The sequence below is a fragment of the Pezoporus flaviventris genome, unplaced genomic scaffold (genome assembly GCF_033815535.1).
Source record: "Pezoporus flaviventris isolate CSIRO_AGI_PZ_B2104156 unplaced genomic scaffold, CSIRO_AGI_Pfla_v1 ptg000036l, whole genome shotgun sequence".
Classification (NCBI taxonomy): domain Eukaryota; kingdom Metazoa; phylum Chordata; class Aves; order Psittaciformes; family Psittacidae; genus Pezoporus; species Pezoporus flaviventris.
In genome coordinates, this window is record NW_026892584.1 from 27,707,569 (window position 1) to 27,724,950 (window position 17,382).

Below are 17,382 nucleotides of genomic sequence, written 5' to 3' on the forward strand. Positions count from 1 at the left end.
CACTGTGATCAATGGATCGACACATGTGCCTAATTTCACTGCGGATTCTGTAAATGTCTCTGTGCCTTCTGCAGTGTGCTGTTGAATTACTTCCTATTCTCCATGGGTGCTCTGCAACGAAGTGCATAACGGATCTCTTTGTACATCAACTCTATCAATAAGGCACTGAAGGCACTTTTGGAAATCTGCTGACTTGCAAGTAGGATACATCTGTGTATACATACATCTGGTCCTTTCTTCTCATGCACATCTGAGCTGAACCTCATGTGTAAATATCATTCAGATAAGTGTACATGCCCCCCAAAAAAAGCCTGTGTGAAGGAGCTGTTGTGCAATCACAGGGTAAAACAGCTTCAAGAGCAGAACCTTGTTCACTGGAGTTGATGTCTGTAGGTGTAAAGGACTCAGTTTGACTCTAACTCCTGTATTCAGCAGTTTGATCTGAAAGTGTTAGTGCGAGAGAATAGACATGTAATGCTATAGAATAGATAGGTAATGGCCATAGAAGTGGTACTTCCAAGTTATTTTAGCATGTTACCATCCTTTCCTTGTGCTTCTTGTTCTTCCTGCTCAGGAGACTTGGACACAACAGTGCATTATATCACAGAGGTGTCTAGAGGGGAAACAGCTGTTCCCTTCTGATTTTTCTCCTAAACTGCCCTACAGATAACTAATTGGAGCTCAGTTGCTTCTATTAGCTGTTTACCTAAAATTGAGCTGGCTAATGAAAATGTTTCTAATTAATATGAGGCAGATTAAAACTCATTACAGCAAGGTCGTCAGTAATGAGAGATAATCAGAGCACAAATGACCAAGCTTGGAGCAAAATGAAGATGGAACTCAAGCAGGCGATTGGTGCTGGTAGTATATGCACTAGCCAGTAAAGGCATGATTCAGCAAGGTGACTGCTGGTGCTCTGTGCTGTGGTTGAGAAGTTCTGCTTCCCCCACTCCAAAGCAACTTGGAAAGTGACTGGCTGAAGAGATGGACTTCAGCCCAGTGTAAATGTTTCCTGAACCAAGTGGCACTTCAAACTAGGGGTTTGTTGCTAGGCCACCCCTTAGTCACTTGTACGGATTATTAGGAACCATGTTGTGAATCAAGGTATTAGCGGGAAGAATGTGGGAGCATATGTAGTGTAGATAGGAGATCAATATTTGTGTGTGCTTGTGTGCGGATGATGGCTTGGAGGGTGGGAGCTTGCATGTCTGTAGACATGAAATGGGCTCACCTGGGTTTGGAAAAAGTCTCTCATGATCTCCAGGGAAGTTTTGCACAAATCATAAAACGTGTTTTCTTAAATTTCAGCTGCCTTCAGCACTTGGTGATGCAAGGCCACAGCACCAACACCAGATTTCAGCTGCCTGACGTAGACTCACTGTGTATATCCTTCCATTTGTACAGACTTCACTGGGCATCCTGCTAGTTGTGTGACTCTTTGTTCCTGTGTTTGTGAAACTGAGAAGCTAAGAAATTGTCACTTTAATCTAGGGAATCATTTGTCCTTTATCCTTTGCAGGCTATAAAGCTCCCTTCTCACTTCCTGGCTGTATCAGTGGCAACCAACTTGTGCCAGAATTTCTGAAGGATCATTATCTCTGCTAGGACTGTTTTGAGCTATGGAAGTCAAAATTGAGAATTAGGGGGATACCCTTTTAACCGGGGTTTGCACCAGGGGAAGCTAACTAAAAAGTGTAGGTCTGAAAAGGTAACAGTGTTCCTGCCTAAGGGTGAGCATATGGAGTGCCTTACTGTCATATAGGCAGACAGGGACCCATAGGTAAATCGTTAGGAATGTTGTACATAATTTACACAAATAATGAGTTATTAGATAGTGGGGTACATTGCACCAGGAGTTACTCCAGTTCCAAAGACGAGGTTGTGTCCGTGATCAGTTAGTATTAGTGTAAGGAAGCATTTGAATGGGAAATATTGGGTGTGCGTAAGAATAAGATTTTGTAAAAGGTAGGCAGGAAAGATAATACAAAAAGCAAGCAATAACAATTCCATTTAGAGTTGTGTGTCTCCCTGCAGCATCCCTGCTGTCAGTCAGTTTGATTACCAAGCTGATAGTGAAGGCTATAATAGTTTATATTAACTGTATGCTTATATAGATATGTCGAAAGAGATAACAGCCCCTTAGATGCACTTATGCTGTCATTGCAATGGGTTCTATGTTTTCTATTGCTGTTTTTAAAACACCCAAGAACCCTATTCACTTCACCAGTAGCTATGTCCTTCCTAAACGTCTTCACAGGTCTTTTGGCATAGCACTTGATTTCAGCCTGTCATTGTGGTAGTGTCACTGTCCACTGAGGTGGACATCCTTTCATTCCTCTCTGGTTTGTGGTGTCTTGGGTTATATCTAAAGCTGTTCTGTAGTTTTACCAGTTGTGTGCATATGGCCCTGTCATTATCAGGGGTGGAAGAGAAAAGGGCTGTGGCCAGATTCTTTCCCTCCCTGACTTACAGTATTTTAGGGTTACCCACTACAGAGGTGTGATGACATCTTCTCTTCCCTCTGTATGGAATCCAAGCGACAGCCTGGCTCTTCCAGTCCAGTCTCCTGCTACTGCAGGTGTTCCTGGAAGAGCTGTCTCATCCAGAATGGCTGACAGCATATATGCCTCAGATGCTTCCCCACACTGTGTTCCACAGGATACTTCCCAGCATCCCAGAGGCTTAATATGAAAGACCATAAGCAGCAGTTGTGCTGTGCCATGGGAGGAAAGCAAGAGTCCATCACCAGTGTCCCACGTCCTTGCAATGGCAGGTGATTCAGTGAATACAGAAGATCCTTGGAAGCAGGTTGAACCCCAGCAGAAGGGGTGACTAATTTAACCAGAATGTGGGAGCCGAATACACCAAATAAGTTCTTTAAAGATTTCAATGATGCACCCTGTTTGCATTATGTCTGTCACTGTGGCCAATCAATAGGGTAATTTTGTCTTGATGCCTTGAGCAAGAGTGTTTAAAGCTCTTTAGACATTTTATTACATGTAATGTCCTTATGAGTCTGTAAAATGGGGGATAGTGATCCTGAGTTTTGTAAAGAGCTTTGTAAAAGCACTTTTAGAGATGAAAAGCTCCATATAGAATTTCATATGGTTGTTATATCATAAATGTCTAAAGCCTTTCTGAGTTCCATTAAACTCTTGGCTTCTCTGTCCTCTGACAGTGAGTGCCACTGGTTAATGCTGTGCTGTGCAAAATGGGATGTAAAAAATACACCACTTTTAAAAGGTTGTTGTTTTGTGGAATGTCTTATTATTTCCTGTTTTGTGAGGCTGGAACTAGGAATGGGAGATTTTATTTTCATTATTTCATATCACTCCTATCTCTTACGCATCAATTCTCTCTAATCTAAACAGTCCTTGAACATTTCAGATCTCTTTTTTTATAGATTCTTTTCAAGTCTATGATTATGTTTTCCTTGTCCTTTGCTATCCTCTTTTTTTTTTCCTGTACCTGTTTTTGTGATGGGATGTCCAGAACCCAAGGTGAGGTTGTGCTTTCAATTTATACACTGGCATTTTGGTCGTCTTTTTCTCTTTTTCTCTCTTAACGCAGTCAAACAGCTTGTTTGGGTTTCTCTGATCCCCACTGTGCATTGAGCAGGTGCCTTCACTGAGCTGTCCACAACAATGTGATGCATGTGTTGGATGGCTACAGTTGATTTAGAGTCCATCAGCATGTGCCAATGGGATAAATTGCACCTTCCAATATGTGTAACCTTACAGCCATCTATGCTGAGGGTGACCTACCGGACTATTGATTGTTCACCTGTCGTTGGTAGGGACCTGGCAGAGCATATTTCTCCATAGTGGTGAATAATTTCTGTTTCATCTCATGGAATTTTTGTCACTGCACAGTTTTATCCTTTGCCAGGTAATTAGCAAAGGGAAATTAAGGGAAATTGAACCTTGGTATAAGAATGAATGTAATGGGGCACTCTGCTTCTGACAGTGATGCAGGCCAACCCATTTCAGCCCATTCTGCCTCATGGGCACTACCTGGACCTGCTTCCCTTTTCATCACATTTTTCAGTGTGTCCAGTGCTAGTCCAGCCTAGTGACAGTGCTAGTCCAGGAAGTGACAACATTGCGGGTGGTAACATAGACAGGGCTTCTGCAGTATCACTCTGTCTGAAAGAGCTCAGAGCAGGTTGAAATGAGGCTGTGGTCGAAACATTGCAAAACTTGCAGCCTTGGCTTAACTCAAGAGTCCCTCACAGATGCTGCTTGTAGTGCTGGGCTTGGTGTTGCAGAGAGGGAATTCTGAGCTGGGAATGGGGTAAAAGGAACGTGTGATGTTCTTGCATCTTCTCCGGTAATTACTCAGCTTTCTTTTCACTCTTTGTTATGGAATTTATTGAAAGCCACTTGAAAGTCTCATTAAATTATCTCCCTTTTCTCTTCTGTTGGCTATTGCATTACCATGCTCAGAGTATTTTGGTGGACTGAAGGATTATTTTTTTCCTCTCAAAATCCCTGTTGGCTTTTTTCCATCATACCGCATTTAGCTAGATGATTTTTAATACTCTCTATAATTATCGTCTCGACTAATTTATTTGATACAGAATAAGATCTTGCAGGACTGTAATTTCCTAGATTACTGTGGATTTTTCTTACAAATGGGGCAACGTTCGTTCCTCTTTGGTCCTCTGGAAGCTGGCAGTTTTAATATGCTATCCCATTTTTATTATAATTATTAGCATCTTGGCTGCTTTTTGAATTAATCTATACTTTTTATATGATTAAAGTTTCCAACATATTTTCTGGAGAATTCTTTCTTGAAATGCAGTCCTGGAGATTGTATCTCCATTATAAGTGGCAATGGGCAGGCTTCTCCTCAGCATCTTGCCCTGTGCAGGGACTTGAAGGCAGCAGGAGAATCACAGAATGGTTTGGGTTGGAAGGGACCTTAAGACCTTAAAGATCATCCAGTTCCAACCCCACTTCCACTAGACCAGGTAGCTGAAAGCCCCATCCAACCTTTCCTTGGACACTTCCAGGGATGGGGCATCCACAGTTTATGTGGGCAACCTGTGTCAGTGTCTCACCACCCTCACAGTAGAGAGTTTCTTCCTAATATCTAATTTAAATCTCCCCTCTTTAAACTTGTCCTATCACTATCACTATATGCCTTTGTAAAATGTCTCTCTCCAGGTATCTTGTAGGCCCCCTTTAAGGCCTCCACAGAGCCTTCTCTTCTCCAGGCTGAACAAGCCCAGCTCCCTCAGCCAGTCTTCACTGGAGACGTTCTCCAGCCCTATGATCATCTTTGTGTTCCCTTCTCTGCACTTCTCTAATAGGTCCCCATCCTTCCTATGTTGGGGGCCCCAGAGCTGGACACAGTGCTGCAGGTGTGGTGTCATGAGAAGGTGCCTCCTTTCTCTTGCTAGGTCTCACAAGTGGGCATCACATGGTGTGGAGCTGTTACTGCTCACCTGTACAAGAATACTCTCTGGTATGAAGTTGAGAGGAAGGACAGCCCTTCTAGCCCTGAGCTCTGGGTGAAATCCAGCTTGACGTCCTTTGTGAGATGTCTGTGTTCACAATGTTCCTGGAGGCAGCACTCATCACCAGGAATTTCTGGTGACTTTTTTGTTATGTCTTTGACTAATTGCATATCAGTTTTTTTCTCTGCATTCCTAATCCACATTTCATGTTTTGCCAGCTATGAATATGCCCTTCAGGGTTAGAATGACTTTTCTGAGGGCTTTTTCATAAGACTAGTGGCTTCCGCCACTGACCTTACTGTCTCTAGTGGCCTTTCTGAGCCCTTTTGTCACTAGGTATGTCACCAGATACTCAAATGTTCACCCTTATATTTTAACTGTGGTATTTATTGTCTTCTGAATTAATTCCTTTATTTTTAAAACCAGTTTAGCATCTGCTAATCTGTGACACTTGCATGCCTGGTGCTCTGAAGAGCAATTCTTTGCCAAGGTCTCTGTGAGTAAAGGCTTCTTCAGAACCATCAAAATGACCTGAGAAGCCAGGTCTGCTTGTATACCAAGGGAAAATTAAAAAATGTCCCTTTGCAGCTCCATGATAGCTGACTGTGTGCTTTGTCCCAAAGATGCTTCCTCTTCATACCTAGCAATTGTTACTTTCACTATGGCCCACATGGAAAGAGTTTAATAATCAGTGTTAATCCCAATCTACCCAGGGTTTATGTAAATCACGAGTGGCCAATGGAGAATTTGTCCTGCTGATTTTAGGGGAAAGGAATGACACAGAAAGAGATGTCCGTGTGGACTGAGGGGAGAACCATATACACACTCCAGACAGCATTTGTGATCTGAAGTGCTTCCTGAGGGAGGTTTATTCTTGGTAATCCTCAGTACATGAAATGCTTCCTTTTTCTACAGGGTACTCTTAGGCACGATGCAGACAAGCAGCTTCGTGTCTAACTAGCTGTTTTTCCCAGCTCTTTTCCCTGATGAGAAGAGTCTTCAGGTATTGCTTGTGCAGCAAAGAGCAACATTTTGTGAGATTTCTCAGAAAAAAGCTCTGAGCAATTCTAGGGATTTCTGTTCACCCTGCAGTTTCTTCAAGGTAGGATAGGGTCATGGGTCAACAGCATTGGACACAGTAGTGGGAATGTGGCACTTTTACTTTGCCTGTGACTAGAAGGTCAGCTATCAGAGAAACAAGTGCTGCATCTGGACCGTGACCTAGCTTGGGGAGATACAGGCAATTAATAGACAGCGTTAGGAACATTTTTCTGCTAAAATTCCTGATCTGATTGATAAAAAAAAAAGACCTTGGAATCTGCATTCATCTTCTTGCTTTATTCTCACTGTACTTCTGCCTCTAATATGGACTAGAGTTTTGTAAACTGTAGGGCTACAGATAGATTTCCTTGTCCTGAGACAAGCTGCCTGGCCATCTTCTGTCTCTCTAGCAGAAGCAGGAGCTGGCATTCCCTGGTCCAGAAAGCCAGCCAGGGCAGCTGTCTTAGGAGTTTTAGCCAAGTCACCTGTGAGAGCATGGTGGATGGTGCTGTGCATAGGGTTTTGCTCTGTGTTGTTCCTGTAGCCTTCTGTAAGGATGCTTTTGTCTCTCTTGGCCAAAGCTGCTGTTTCCATGAGGCCAGCTGGGTCCTCTACAAGATGGATAAGTTTGGGAAGGGCAAAATTTCTTCTCTCCTTGTGGTAGAGGAGAGGCTATTTCCACCTCCTTCTCAGCAGTAACTGACATGAAGATACACCCTACATCCAAGTGTGTCTACAGTCAGTTGCATTTTCAGCTACTAGGGTTTTCCATCCTGTTTGTTCCATCTCCCTTGCGATCCGTGTGGTGTGGTAGGTACATTGGAGCCAGCACCTCTACACCGAGCTGGCTGCCCAGGTGCATGCCCAGCACTGTGCTACAGCCCCGGGGTTGCCACTGCTCTGATGAGTCATGCCACAGCCTGAGGTCATTTGATGGGCTCCTGCTGTGCCTGGGGGAGGTCGCAGGGCTCTGCTGGTACCTACTCAGTGCTGGGGTTTTTGGAACATACCTGCAAGGAGCCTCATCACTGTGTCCTGCTGGGTTCCTGATGCTGGTTGCTCAAGGCAATGGGCTGTGGCTGCCCGATGCCTCGAGGAGGGTGGCTGGCCACCGCTTCCCTTCCCCTTCCCTGTCGCTGCTGGTGGGTGATTTCCTCCACAGCTGGAGGCAGCGGGCAGAGGGTGATTACTGGAGCTGCATAAAAGCTGTTTCCTGTAATGGGCTGCACTCCCAGTGCTGTGACAAACTACCTAGCTGCTCTTGCTCCCTCTCTCCTACTGCCTTTCTCTTTCAACCCATTACTCCCTCCCTGGATTTCTTGCTCTCATTCTCTTTCACAGCTTCTTTTCCTTGTCCCCTTTCGGCTTGATTTTGTCACCACTGCACACAGGGGAGGAGAGCAGGGAAACAGCAAGGGCAGAGGCTTGCTTGTTACAGCAGGAGATTTAAAGCTGGTGTGTAAAATGCAGCACAATAATACAGGAGACTTCAGGCATGCTCATTGCCTATGTATTTTCGAGTGCTTTTGAGCAGGCAATATGCAGGGGGAAGCTGACTCACATCACATGGATTACACTTGCCCATGCATGCCCACCTAGGAAAGTGTATGTGTGCATCAAGCTGTCAAGTCTGGCATGCTGAGTGTGACACTTGCACGTTAGGCTTCCTCCTCACACTCCCTTAGGCCTGTGTTTCGTTGCAGCTGTGTTGCAGCTCAGCACCCAGTCCGTCCCCTGACGTGTTCCCAAATGCGAGACACTTGCCCTTCCTATGACGTGACACGACACTGCTTTGTATGGAGGGCAAAGATGGCCACTAAATGTGTGTGTGTGTGTGTATGTGTGTGGTGTTGATGCATGTTTTGGTGGAGTTCCTCACCTCAGGATCTTGGGCAGATAAGGTCTGCAGGCACATGATTTGATCTTCAGTGACTTTCTGACACAGAGGCCAGAGGAATTGGAAGTGTCTATGCAGATAGGTGTGAGGCATTAACAGGAGGTGGGTGTGGAGTTATTTTTTTGTCATTGATTTGCTTAGATTTTATTAATGTATTAGGGCAAACTTATCTGAAGTTTATTAAAGAATATTGAGTATAGCTGTGTCCTTGGCAGGAAGCTTTTCTAGTGAGAGTAATAAAGGCAGAATAAATCATTGTCACAGAAGGATGTGGTGGCTGGTCAGTTCTTGAGAGGCAGAATGAAACTCAGGAGCTGAAATCCAGACCAGGCAAGTGGTTGATGATAGATTTTTGTCATTTGGTGGCTGCATTTTGGCCAATGTGAGCAAAGCTGGCAAGTCTCCTAACTCTTGGTTGCTAAAATCAGTCACTGCAGACTTTGTTGGCAGTGTAAGCAGTAAGACCAAGACCTGGCTGAACTGGAGGGATGCAATTTTCCCTTGTGTGTGTCAGAGTGAGCTGAGGAGAATGGAGGACTGTCTGCATACTGTCCTCCTCACTGCCAAATAGACATCTGTAGTTTTGGTTTTTAACGGATTCTTCTTCCAAGCTTCTGGAAGTTTCTGGGATGTACCTGTATTTTTCTTCTCACTTGAATTCACTGTGCTCATACCAACAGTCTAACATACATGGCTGTAGTCCTGACAAATCGTGTATTATAGCAGTGGATCACAGTGACAAACCAATGCTGCACTATGGCTAGACATCATATTCTATGCAAGGATGGACAGAGCCAAAACCTAATGTGCTGTCACTGATCATGGAGCCTGTACAAACAAATGTTGAAGCCCCTTATGCTCTGGAGTGTCTTGTCCTCATCTGCTTCAGCCTCTCTAAATACAGCCAGAGACCTAATGCTTACCTGACACATTAGATGATGGTGCCCAAAATCAAGAAAGGAAATCCCTGGTCTGTTTAAGTACTGGACAAATAAAAGATACCTATGTGGGTGTGTGCATGTAACAGACAGCAAAAGGGTTTGGCTGATGTTCTGGTCTCCCTGCAGGTGCATCTGCGCTCTGCTGAGCGCCTCCGGAAGCTGTGCTGCGTCAACCGAGGCACGTTCATCAAGGTGGGACAGCACCTAGGAGCACTTGATTACCTGCTGCCTGAGGAATACACCCGCACCCTCAAAGTGCTGCACAACCAGGCCCCACAGAGCACCCGGCAGGAGATTGAGCAAGTTATCCGTGAGGATCTCGGCAAAGAGGTAGGGGCAGCCATAGCCTCTGTTGGCTTCTCAGACCTCAGCAAGCCCTGGGCAGCTAGAGGAAGGAGTAAGTAGGTCCCTGGTGGCTCTCGGTTGCAAGAGGTATCAAGGGGAGATACACCTTCTCCTTGCCACTAGGAGAATGCCATGCAAATCTTCCCTATCTATTGATGGGCATTGTTAAGCTGAGGAAAAGAGAAGATAACAGAAGATTAAGGGTATGAAAGCTGCCAGGTGGAAATGGCAAGACTCAGCAGAGCAGCATACCCCAGAGGTTGTGCCAAGACTAACAGGTTTGCTGGATGTCAGGGTGGAGCGCCATTCGCAACACTGAGAGGTAGGAGCTGGAGGTGTTGAAGTTCAGGACAAAGATATATTAGCAGAGCTCTGTGAGGAACGACTCTTCTCCCTTGGCTAGACTAATCCTAGATAGCGCTGACAGCCCTTTACTTTCTCGAGCCCCTAATTAACCCCCAAAGAAAATAATGCCATAAATCGCTTTCAGTGCTTGCAGTCAGGTAACACAGTAGCCTAGGAGTTTGTGTCACCATTAACCCTCAGCAGCTCACAGCACTGATAGCAGAGCTAGGTGCTTGTGTTCATTAGATACAAGGCAAGTAACCACAGTATTTAGATCCCTGCTGCTCCATGGGCCTCCATCCTATAGTCTCCTCTCCACAGAAGCCACAGAAAGACACCCCAAGGTTAGCTCCCATAAAGGTATCATAGAAGTCATCTCTGGCTCAGTTTGTGTGGTGGCTCAGAGGCTGAGGCTGGTGCTCCAAGGTGTGGGCCCTTTTCTTTTCTTACAAGTGCATGTTCAGCTGCCACTGATATACTGTGGTGTCTTTCAGCTTTTTGGGAGCTAGATGAACCCTCTATGCCTCATTGATTCCCAGCAAGGCAGCTCAGATCCAGTCTCCCCAGCAGCCTTCCCTCACCATTCACTTCACCCACATGGGCAGTGCTGGGCAATATTTAATTTTAAAGACACAGAGAGAAGGAGAAAAAAAAAAGGTAGAAATGGGAAGAAAAGATTAGAAAGGAAATGCTAATGAGAGAGAGAGCAATGATAAAAGAGAGAAATTAAGAGAATGACATAGAAATAAAGGAGCTGGTGAAACTGGGCAATATTAAAAGCTGAGTTAAATGCCCATGTCAATTAGTTACCAAATCAAGGTATTTAAAAACAGAAAGGATTTGGGGAATGTAATGCACCAGCATTGTCTTTGCTGGAGCCCAGGGGATTTAATAGGCTTACTTCAGGAATAAATTTAATTCCAGTGTAACTACATCCTCAGTACATTTTAAATATAATACACTTAGCTGAAATATAGATGGCAGAAAGTCAAGGTGGAGTGTTAGGACAGAGGAGACTGCAAACAAGTATCCTGGCACCTTCCCCCTTGGGGCCAGCATCACACCTGGGAGCTTGCAGTTGAATTCAAATAGAAGAGAAAATGAGAGAGCCTAGGCTTAACCCCACTGGTCTCAAATAGAAATAGCAACTGAAAATACAGAGGTACCTAGGGAGGGATGTGACAAGCTGATGTGTTAGGCAAGAGCTTGCAAAAGGGTATGGAGATCAAAAAAAGCCAATTTTGTGTATAGAAACATTGTATCTTCAATAAATTAGAAATACTCTGTCTTCTGATGTGACCTACTCCTGACAATCTTATCAGAGGCTTGGACATTTGACAAATAGAGTGGTTTTGTGGCAAAACTGGTGTAAATGTAGACCATGCCAGTGGGGCTGATCTTTCAGCAAAGACAGGGGACTTGTGAGGTAGGTTTACAGAAGTTCAACATGGCCCTGTTGTCACCACACAGACTTATGTGACACCCTGCTGATGGAGGATCTCCCATCATGAGCCAGCATCATGACTGGAGACAGGGAGCTATATGGACTGATTTAAGGGCAAATGGCGTGTGTGCTGATCTGACAGAGAAGGAGAAGCATCATATATACTGATTAGTGAGTTGTCCTGTTAAACCCCAGTTTAAGTCTAGGGGGGAATCTGTGTACCTGTCAGAAATCATTGGGAAAAAAATAATCAGTAGTGAGCAGATGCTGTCTTTCTAATCTGTGCCATAGTGGTTTGGCTAAGTGATGGTGTGAGGTGATCATTGTCTTGAGTGTTGTATACGAGAAGTTGAAGTGGGGGAATTCTCAGGGCAACACAAGTAGTAGCCATGGGAGAGGCTGGTCAAAGAAATCTTTACAATGACTCCTGGAAATGATCGCCAGCAAGATCATAGAGTCTTTTGGTGGAGATACCACAGGTTGGACTCTTTCTGGATATATTCCTTGGAGCAGTTGTGAAAGCTATGTGCATAAGAATGGCTGATGTGATATGAATGAGAGTCTCTCCTACCTCTGTTTTCATCTTCCTTGCTTGAATGAGGTTCTGAAAGTGAAAATGTGTCAAGTGTGGAAAATGAAAATGAAGCGGTGTGTTCTGTTGAGTTTGCTGTGCCCAGGAAGGCTGAGAGGCAAAACAGGCTCCACTGGGAGAACACATTACGTGTGTGAATGTGTTGGTTCTAGGGCATGCTTTGTTCAAAGTTGGGAGAAAAGGCTGGGGAGAGCCCAAAGGTCAAATCTTATCTCTGCTGAAGCCAAATTGTGTCAAGGGCTTAAATAGCTGGAAAGACAGTCATTTGGAAGGATGTCAGCCTAGCTCTGCTTTGTGGGAATGCGGGTAATGGGAAGTAGTTTATAATTGCTTGATTAGCCAGCACCTCCAAGGAGACCATAGTTTTCATCCAGTTAATTGTAGCTTTTACCTGTTGTTCAAGGACTATTTTGCCATTTGTAAGAAACCTCCTGCAGCCATACAGTAATGGAGCTTGCTGATTGAGCAACTATGTCAACAGTTTGACTGTGATTTGTAAGCAAAGCACATGTGGTAGAGGAACCTCCTTTGCTGAGTTTGTGAAGCAGGATGCATTTTCACAGTGATATTTGGAGAACCCAGCTTTAGGTTAAAGGACTTTGCTCTCCTTGGATTCCTGCTGTTGTATCTGGCATGGCACCAGTGCTGCACAGTAAGAAACGGATATTCCTCATCTGAGAAGTCACTGTCCCTGCAGCAAAACTGTGGCTAAGAAGGGTACTGCTCTTTGTTCCTCCAGTTTAAATTGCTCCCAAGATTCCCAGGGTGTTTTCTAGGTTGTACACACAAATGTTATTCATCCACTGCTGAAATGTACCCAGGCACACCTGGGAGCATGGTCACTGCAATGATGTGCAGCAATGCCACATGGCCATTTGACAGGGAGGGACAAAAATTGTATGCCCATGTGAACCTGCCATGGGAAAGATTTAAAATTATTCCATAGCAAGGTGCTAATCCCCCCACAGCAAGAGACTTCTCTGCCCTCAAACTGTTGGAGTATGAGAAAAGACAGAGAGAATGGAAGAGACTCCTTTATTTACTCCTATATCTGTGTGCATTCTTGGTACAGCATGGCAGCCTTTGCTGTGCCAGTGACTGGGAGAAAGATGGACTGATTCCCTTCCTTCTGGAACTGGTGATTATCATTTTAAGCTCTGGTGAGACATATGCTTCTGATTTGCAAAACTATTGAAGCAGTGTTCAGGCCTGTGGGAGAGCAGCTAGGCAGGCCTTCAATAGGCTGTTGGGTATTACATCCATGTACTACAGCATCTAAGTTGTTCACAAGGGAATATGAGCCACTTTTCCTTTTTTTTCACATGAGGTGTGAAAGGTGACAGCCAGCGTGGCTTCCCTAAGAGGAAATCCTGCCTGACCAATTTGGTGGCCAGGCTACAGAGCTGATGGATAGGGGTAGAGCAGCTGACGTCATCTACCTGGACCTGTGCAGAGCATTTGACGCTGTCCCACACAACTTCATTGTCTCTAAATTGGAGAGGCATCGATTTGATAGATGGACCAGTCGGTGGATAAAGAACTGGCTGGATGGCTGCACGCAAAGAGTTGTGGTCAGTGGCTCAATGTCCAGCTGGAGAGCAGTAACGAGTGGTGTCCCTCAGGGATCAGTGTTGGGACTGGTCTTGTTCAAGACTTGTCCATGTCTTTGCTGACATGGACAGTGGGGTTGAGTGCGCCCTCAGCAAGTTTGCCAATGACACCAAGCTGTGTGGTTCGGTCGATACGCTGGAGGGAAGGAACGCCATCCAGAGGGACCTTGACACGCTTGTGAGGTAGGCTGATGCCAACCTCGTGAAGTTTAACCATGCCAAGTGCAAGGTCCTACACCTGGGTTGGAGCAATCCCAGGCACAGCTACAGGCTGGACAGAGAAGAGATTCAGAGCAGCCCTGCAGAGAAAGATTGAGGGTGTTGGTCGATGAGAAACTCAACATGAGCCAGCAGGATTGGAACTTGGTGATCTTAAGGTCCTTTCCAAACCTAACTATTCTAGATTCTATGATTCTGTAGTTGGCTCCATATGTTGCCCTAGAGAAGGTGCATTTACCCTGCTAGATCACAAGGTCTTCAGATCATGATGCTGCAGATCCTGATATAGCCCCAGAAAGCCTCTTCCCATGCTGGCACTGTTGTCTAACCCATCCAGGATGCCAGGACACTTGCCTGCTTCCTCTGGTGTTGCACAGCCTTGTGGCTGTGTGTTCTCAAAAGTCCTGGTGTGTGGCACAGTCAGTGCAAACTCATGGTTGACTGGGGTTATGGGACTGATGCTGAATGGCTCTACTGAACACCCAGGTCTCCCACAGCTTATGATTCTATTCTGTCCTTAAGTACCTCACCCCAGCATCTCTGTGCTGGGGTGCTCTGCGGAAGCTGGCCCTTGCGCACATTGCTAGCAGACAGGAGACCAGATCTGGGTCAGCGAGAGCCTCTTCTGCATACTATGGATGTTATATACATCACAGGAAATCTTTTCATACCTACCCTCCATTACCCACCACAGTGGACGCTGGGCAGTGGTAGCCATTACTCTTGACAATATGAGGGGCTGGGAAGTGGGACAGGAGGATTTGGCCCTTCATCCACCCCTCTGAGTCTCTCAGTAGGCCCTGACAGGCTTCCAAGCAGCTGTCAATGAAAACCACATTTGGATTAAAACTATAATGAGGAATAAAAAACTTCACATTTTTTTCAATAACTCAGGATATAAAAAAGAGATTTTTATCAATTATGAAAAGGATTTGGGCCATAAAAAGGTAATTTAAAGAGTCTGAGATGGATGGCGAATAGCATTAATGTCACCCAGAACAAATGGGCCTGCATTACTCAACTGAAAGGCAGGAGCGGCTGCCTCTGCAGGTCATGCTGCTCCTGCAGCCTCTGCTGTGCTCTCCCTGCTCTGTCTCTGGTAAGAGGCCCCGGTCACTCTCAGGTCTCGGTGTACACCAAGCTCTTGTGTGCACAGTAGCTGCCTGGAGCCACTGCTCCTTTGCTAAGGGCAGACAGGAAAACTAAACAGGGAGCTTCATATGGCTCAGGTAGCCCACCTTGCTCTGTTCCTTGTGTCACTGCTTGCTCCATTTGCAAGCTCCAGTGTCACTGAGCCTTAATGTCACACCAAGGACACCCTGGTTCTCTGCTCGGAGGTCCTCAGAGAGGATTTGCTGAGTCCTGCTTATGGCAGCCTCTTCCTGTGTGCTCTAAGCCACTCTGCCTAAGACAGGGAAGGTTTTGTGGAGATATTAAAAGATAGTCTCCTTTGACTTCCTTCAGTCTAATAAGGATTACAATACAAGTGGGTTTTCTGTATGATTACAGAATCTGGGTGTGATTCTATATGATTTAGAGGGAGTTCTGCAAGGAAGTACAAGACTGGAGATCAGAAAATGCAACAGGGAATGGCCTGGTAAGGAGTGGCTCTGATCTGCATGCTTAGTGTCATTTTTTTCTTTAATTTAAAAAATATTTTAAGTGCCTGGGTTTAGTGTATGACATACCTGCACGGAATTCGTTGGCTGTAGTGTCTTGTGTGCAGATGGTAAGCTCTCCTCAGCACAGTTTTCTCAGAGTTTTGATGACACTTGAAGTGTTGCTCTGATACAAATAGATCTTGGCTGGCAGAGCACACCACAGTTGTGTTGGGCTGTGTTCAGTGTCTGTCCTGTGGAGGTGGTAGATGTGCTGCACAGCAGTGCTCTAGCCATCGGCAGAAACCACCTCTCAGTACATGGGTAACCCTTCCAGTTCCAGACAATCACTGGAAATACTATCTGTAATTGGGATAATAGTCCTTATGTGGCCTTCTTGCATACGGAGACTTTCTTTTTTCCAAACATGGTGTGTGTCTCATTTGCTCAGCAATCTGCATTTATGGCACAGCAGAGGCAGAAGCACTGAGCTGCCATGTGGAGGGACTGGCTTCTCTTTCAAAGTCTGCTGCTGATACAGTCAGAAATATTCTTACTTGATGCTCTAATCTAGACCCAAGCTGGGTTTAGAATGCCTGATTTTTCTCTGAGGGAGTAGGGAATCCTGTCATCTGCCTGCCCACTGGTCTTTTAATATCCCACTTGATTCCGCCTGGTTAACATCTCCTGTTTTCTTTCAGAATTTTACATCTGCCCAGTTATTTGGCTCTTGACCCATCAGGAACATGAAAACATGATGCAATGAGTCTGGTGACTTCTGGCAATAGGTTATTTTAGATGAAACAAATGACATAAGATGAAATAAGGAGTTCTGGGGCCTGACCTTGACATATTTGCATTTTCTTAAAACACAGAATAGATACACAGCATTTTTATGAATGTTTAAGATGTGCAGTGATCTAATAAGCTCTGTTTTATGGCACTTCTAGGATCTGTCTGGGAGATCGCTCCTGATTCCATGGAAGGATGCTGAGCTATAAGAGCACTTCAACCCTGGCCAGAGGTTTCCCTCCCTGTAAAAAAGCTGTTATGAATGAGAACACTGGAAATTTCCTCATGGGAGGCCTCACTTCTAACATGCTTTTGCATTTTGAGAATTGAAGCAAAAATTGGGATCTAAGGGGTCTCAAAGATGTTTCCACCATTAGCAGTGTGTCAGTCCCTAGTAGGCAGGCAAGCCTGAGAGAGGAAGTTTTCTTATGTTCTCTTTGGAAATCAAGTTATATTTGTGAACATTAAGCACATTTTGCATTTATTTTCTGTAAGCTTTGCAGTGCTTTCTTTTGCAGGATGAATCATTCAGAGCCAAACCTGTGAAGCTATCTGTGACAACTGAAGCAATAAACTCACGTGACCTATTGCTTGTGCCAGGAGAACTCAGCTGAAGCAAACCTATGAGTTTCTGGTTACAGTGCTCACATAACCACTCCATCTCACGTTGGCACGTTCTTGGAAGAGGCTGTTCAGCACCAACCCTTCCAAATTTGGAATTATTAGTAGAAAATATACATTAGTTGGCTCATTTCAGATAGTGAATGAAACTGAGGTGGTATCAGTTGTGAGTGGAGAACAAAGCTAATTTTGCCAGACACCTTATTGCATGTAACTGATTGGTTCAGGTCTATTAAGTGTTATTCCTATTTATCAAGAAAGGCTGGAAGGAGGGTAGAGCAATTAAAATTACCAGGGCCTGTTAAGAGGCATTATACTAAAGAAGTCTTTCCATGTAACTTTTGCTGCCTTGTCCTATGTGAACTGCTAGAATATTTGCCCTGGCTGCTAAGAAAAACCTCTAAGCCCATGCCTCCTGTCCCCTGCTGTCCTTTGTCGATTGGACTGTAACCCCTCTTATTCTTTTCCTTTTTTTT

The 17,382-nt window shown here is 44.9% G+C and overlaps 1 protein-coding gene across 3 annotated transcripts in view; it reads left to right on the forward strand.

Annotated features, from left to right (window-relative positions):
* Nucleotides 1-17,382, forward strand: part of ADCK1 (aarF domain containing kinase 1) — an 81,267-nt gene that overhangs the window by 22,751 nt on the left and 41,134 nt on the right. For 2 of the 3 annotated variants that reach the window (XM_061463725.1, XM_061463726.1), the window contains exon 4: nucleotides 9,467-9,670. The exons of the other annotated variant lie outside the window; for it this stretch is intronic. In XM_061463725.1, coding sequence (XP_061319709.1) covers nucleotides 9,467-9,670 — 204 coding nt within the window. The remainder of the gene's footprint in view (nucleotides 1-9,466; nucleotides 9,671-17,382) is intronic. 3 annotated transcript variants of the gene reach the window in all.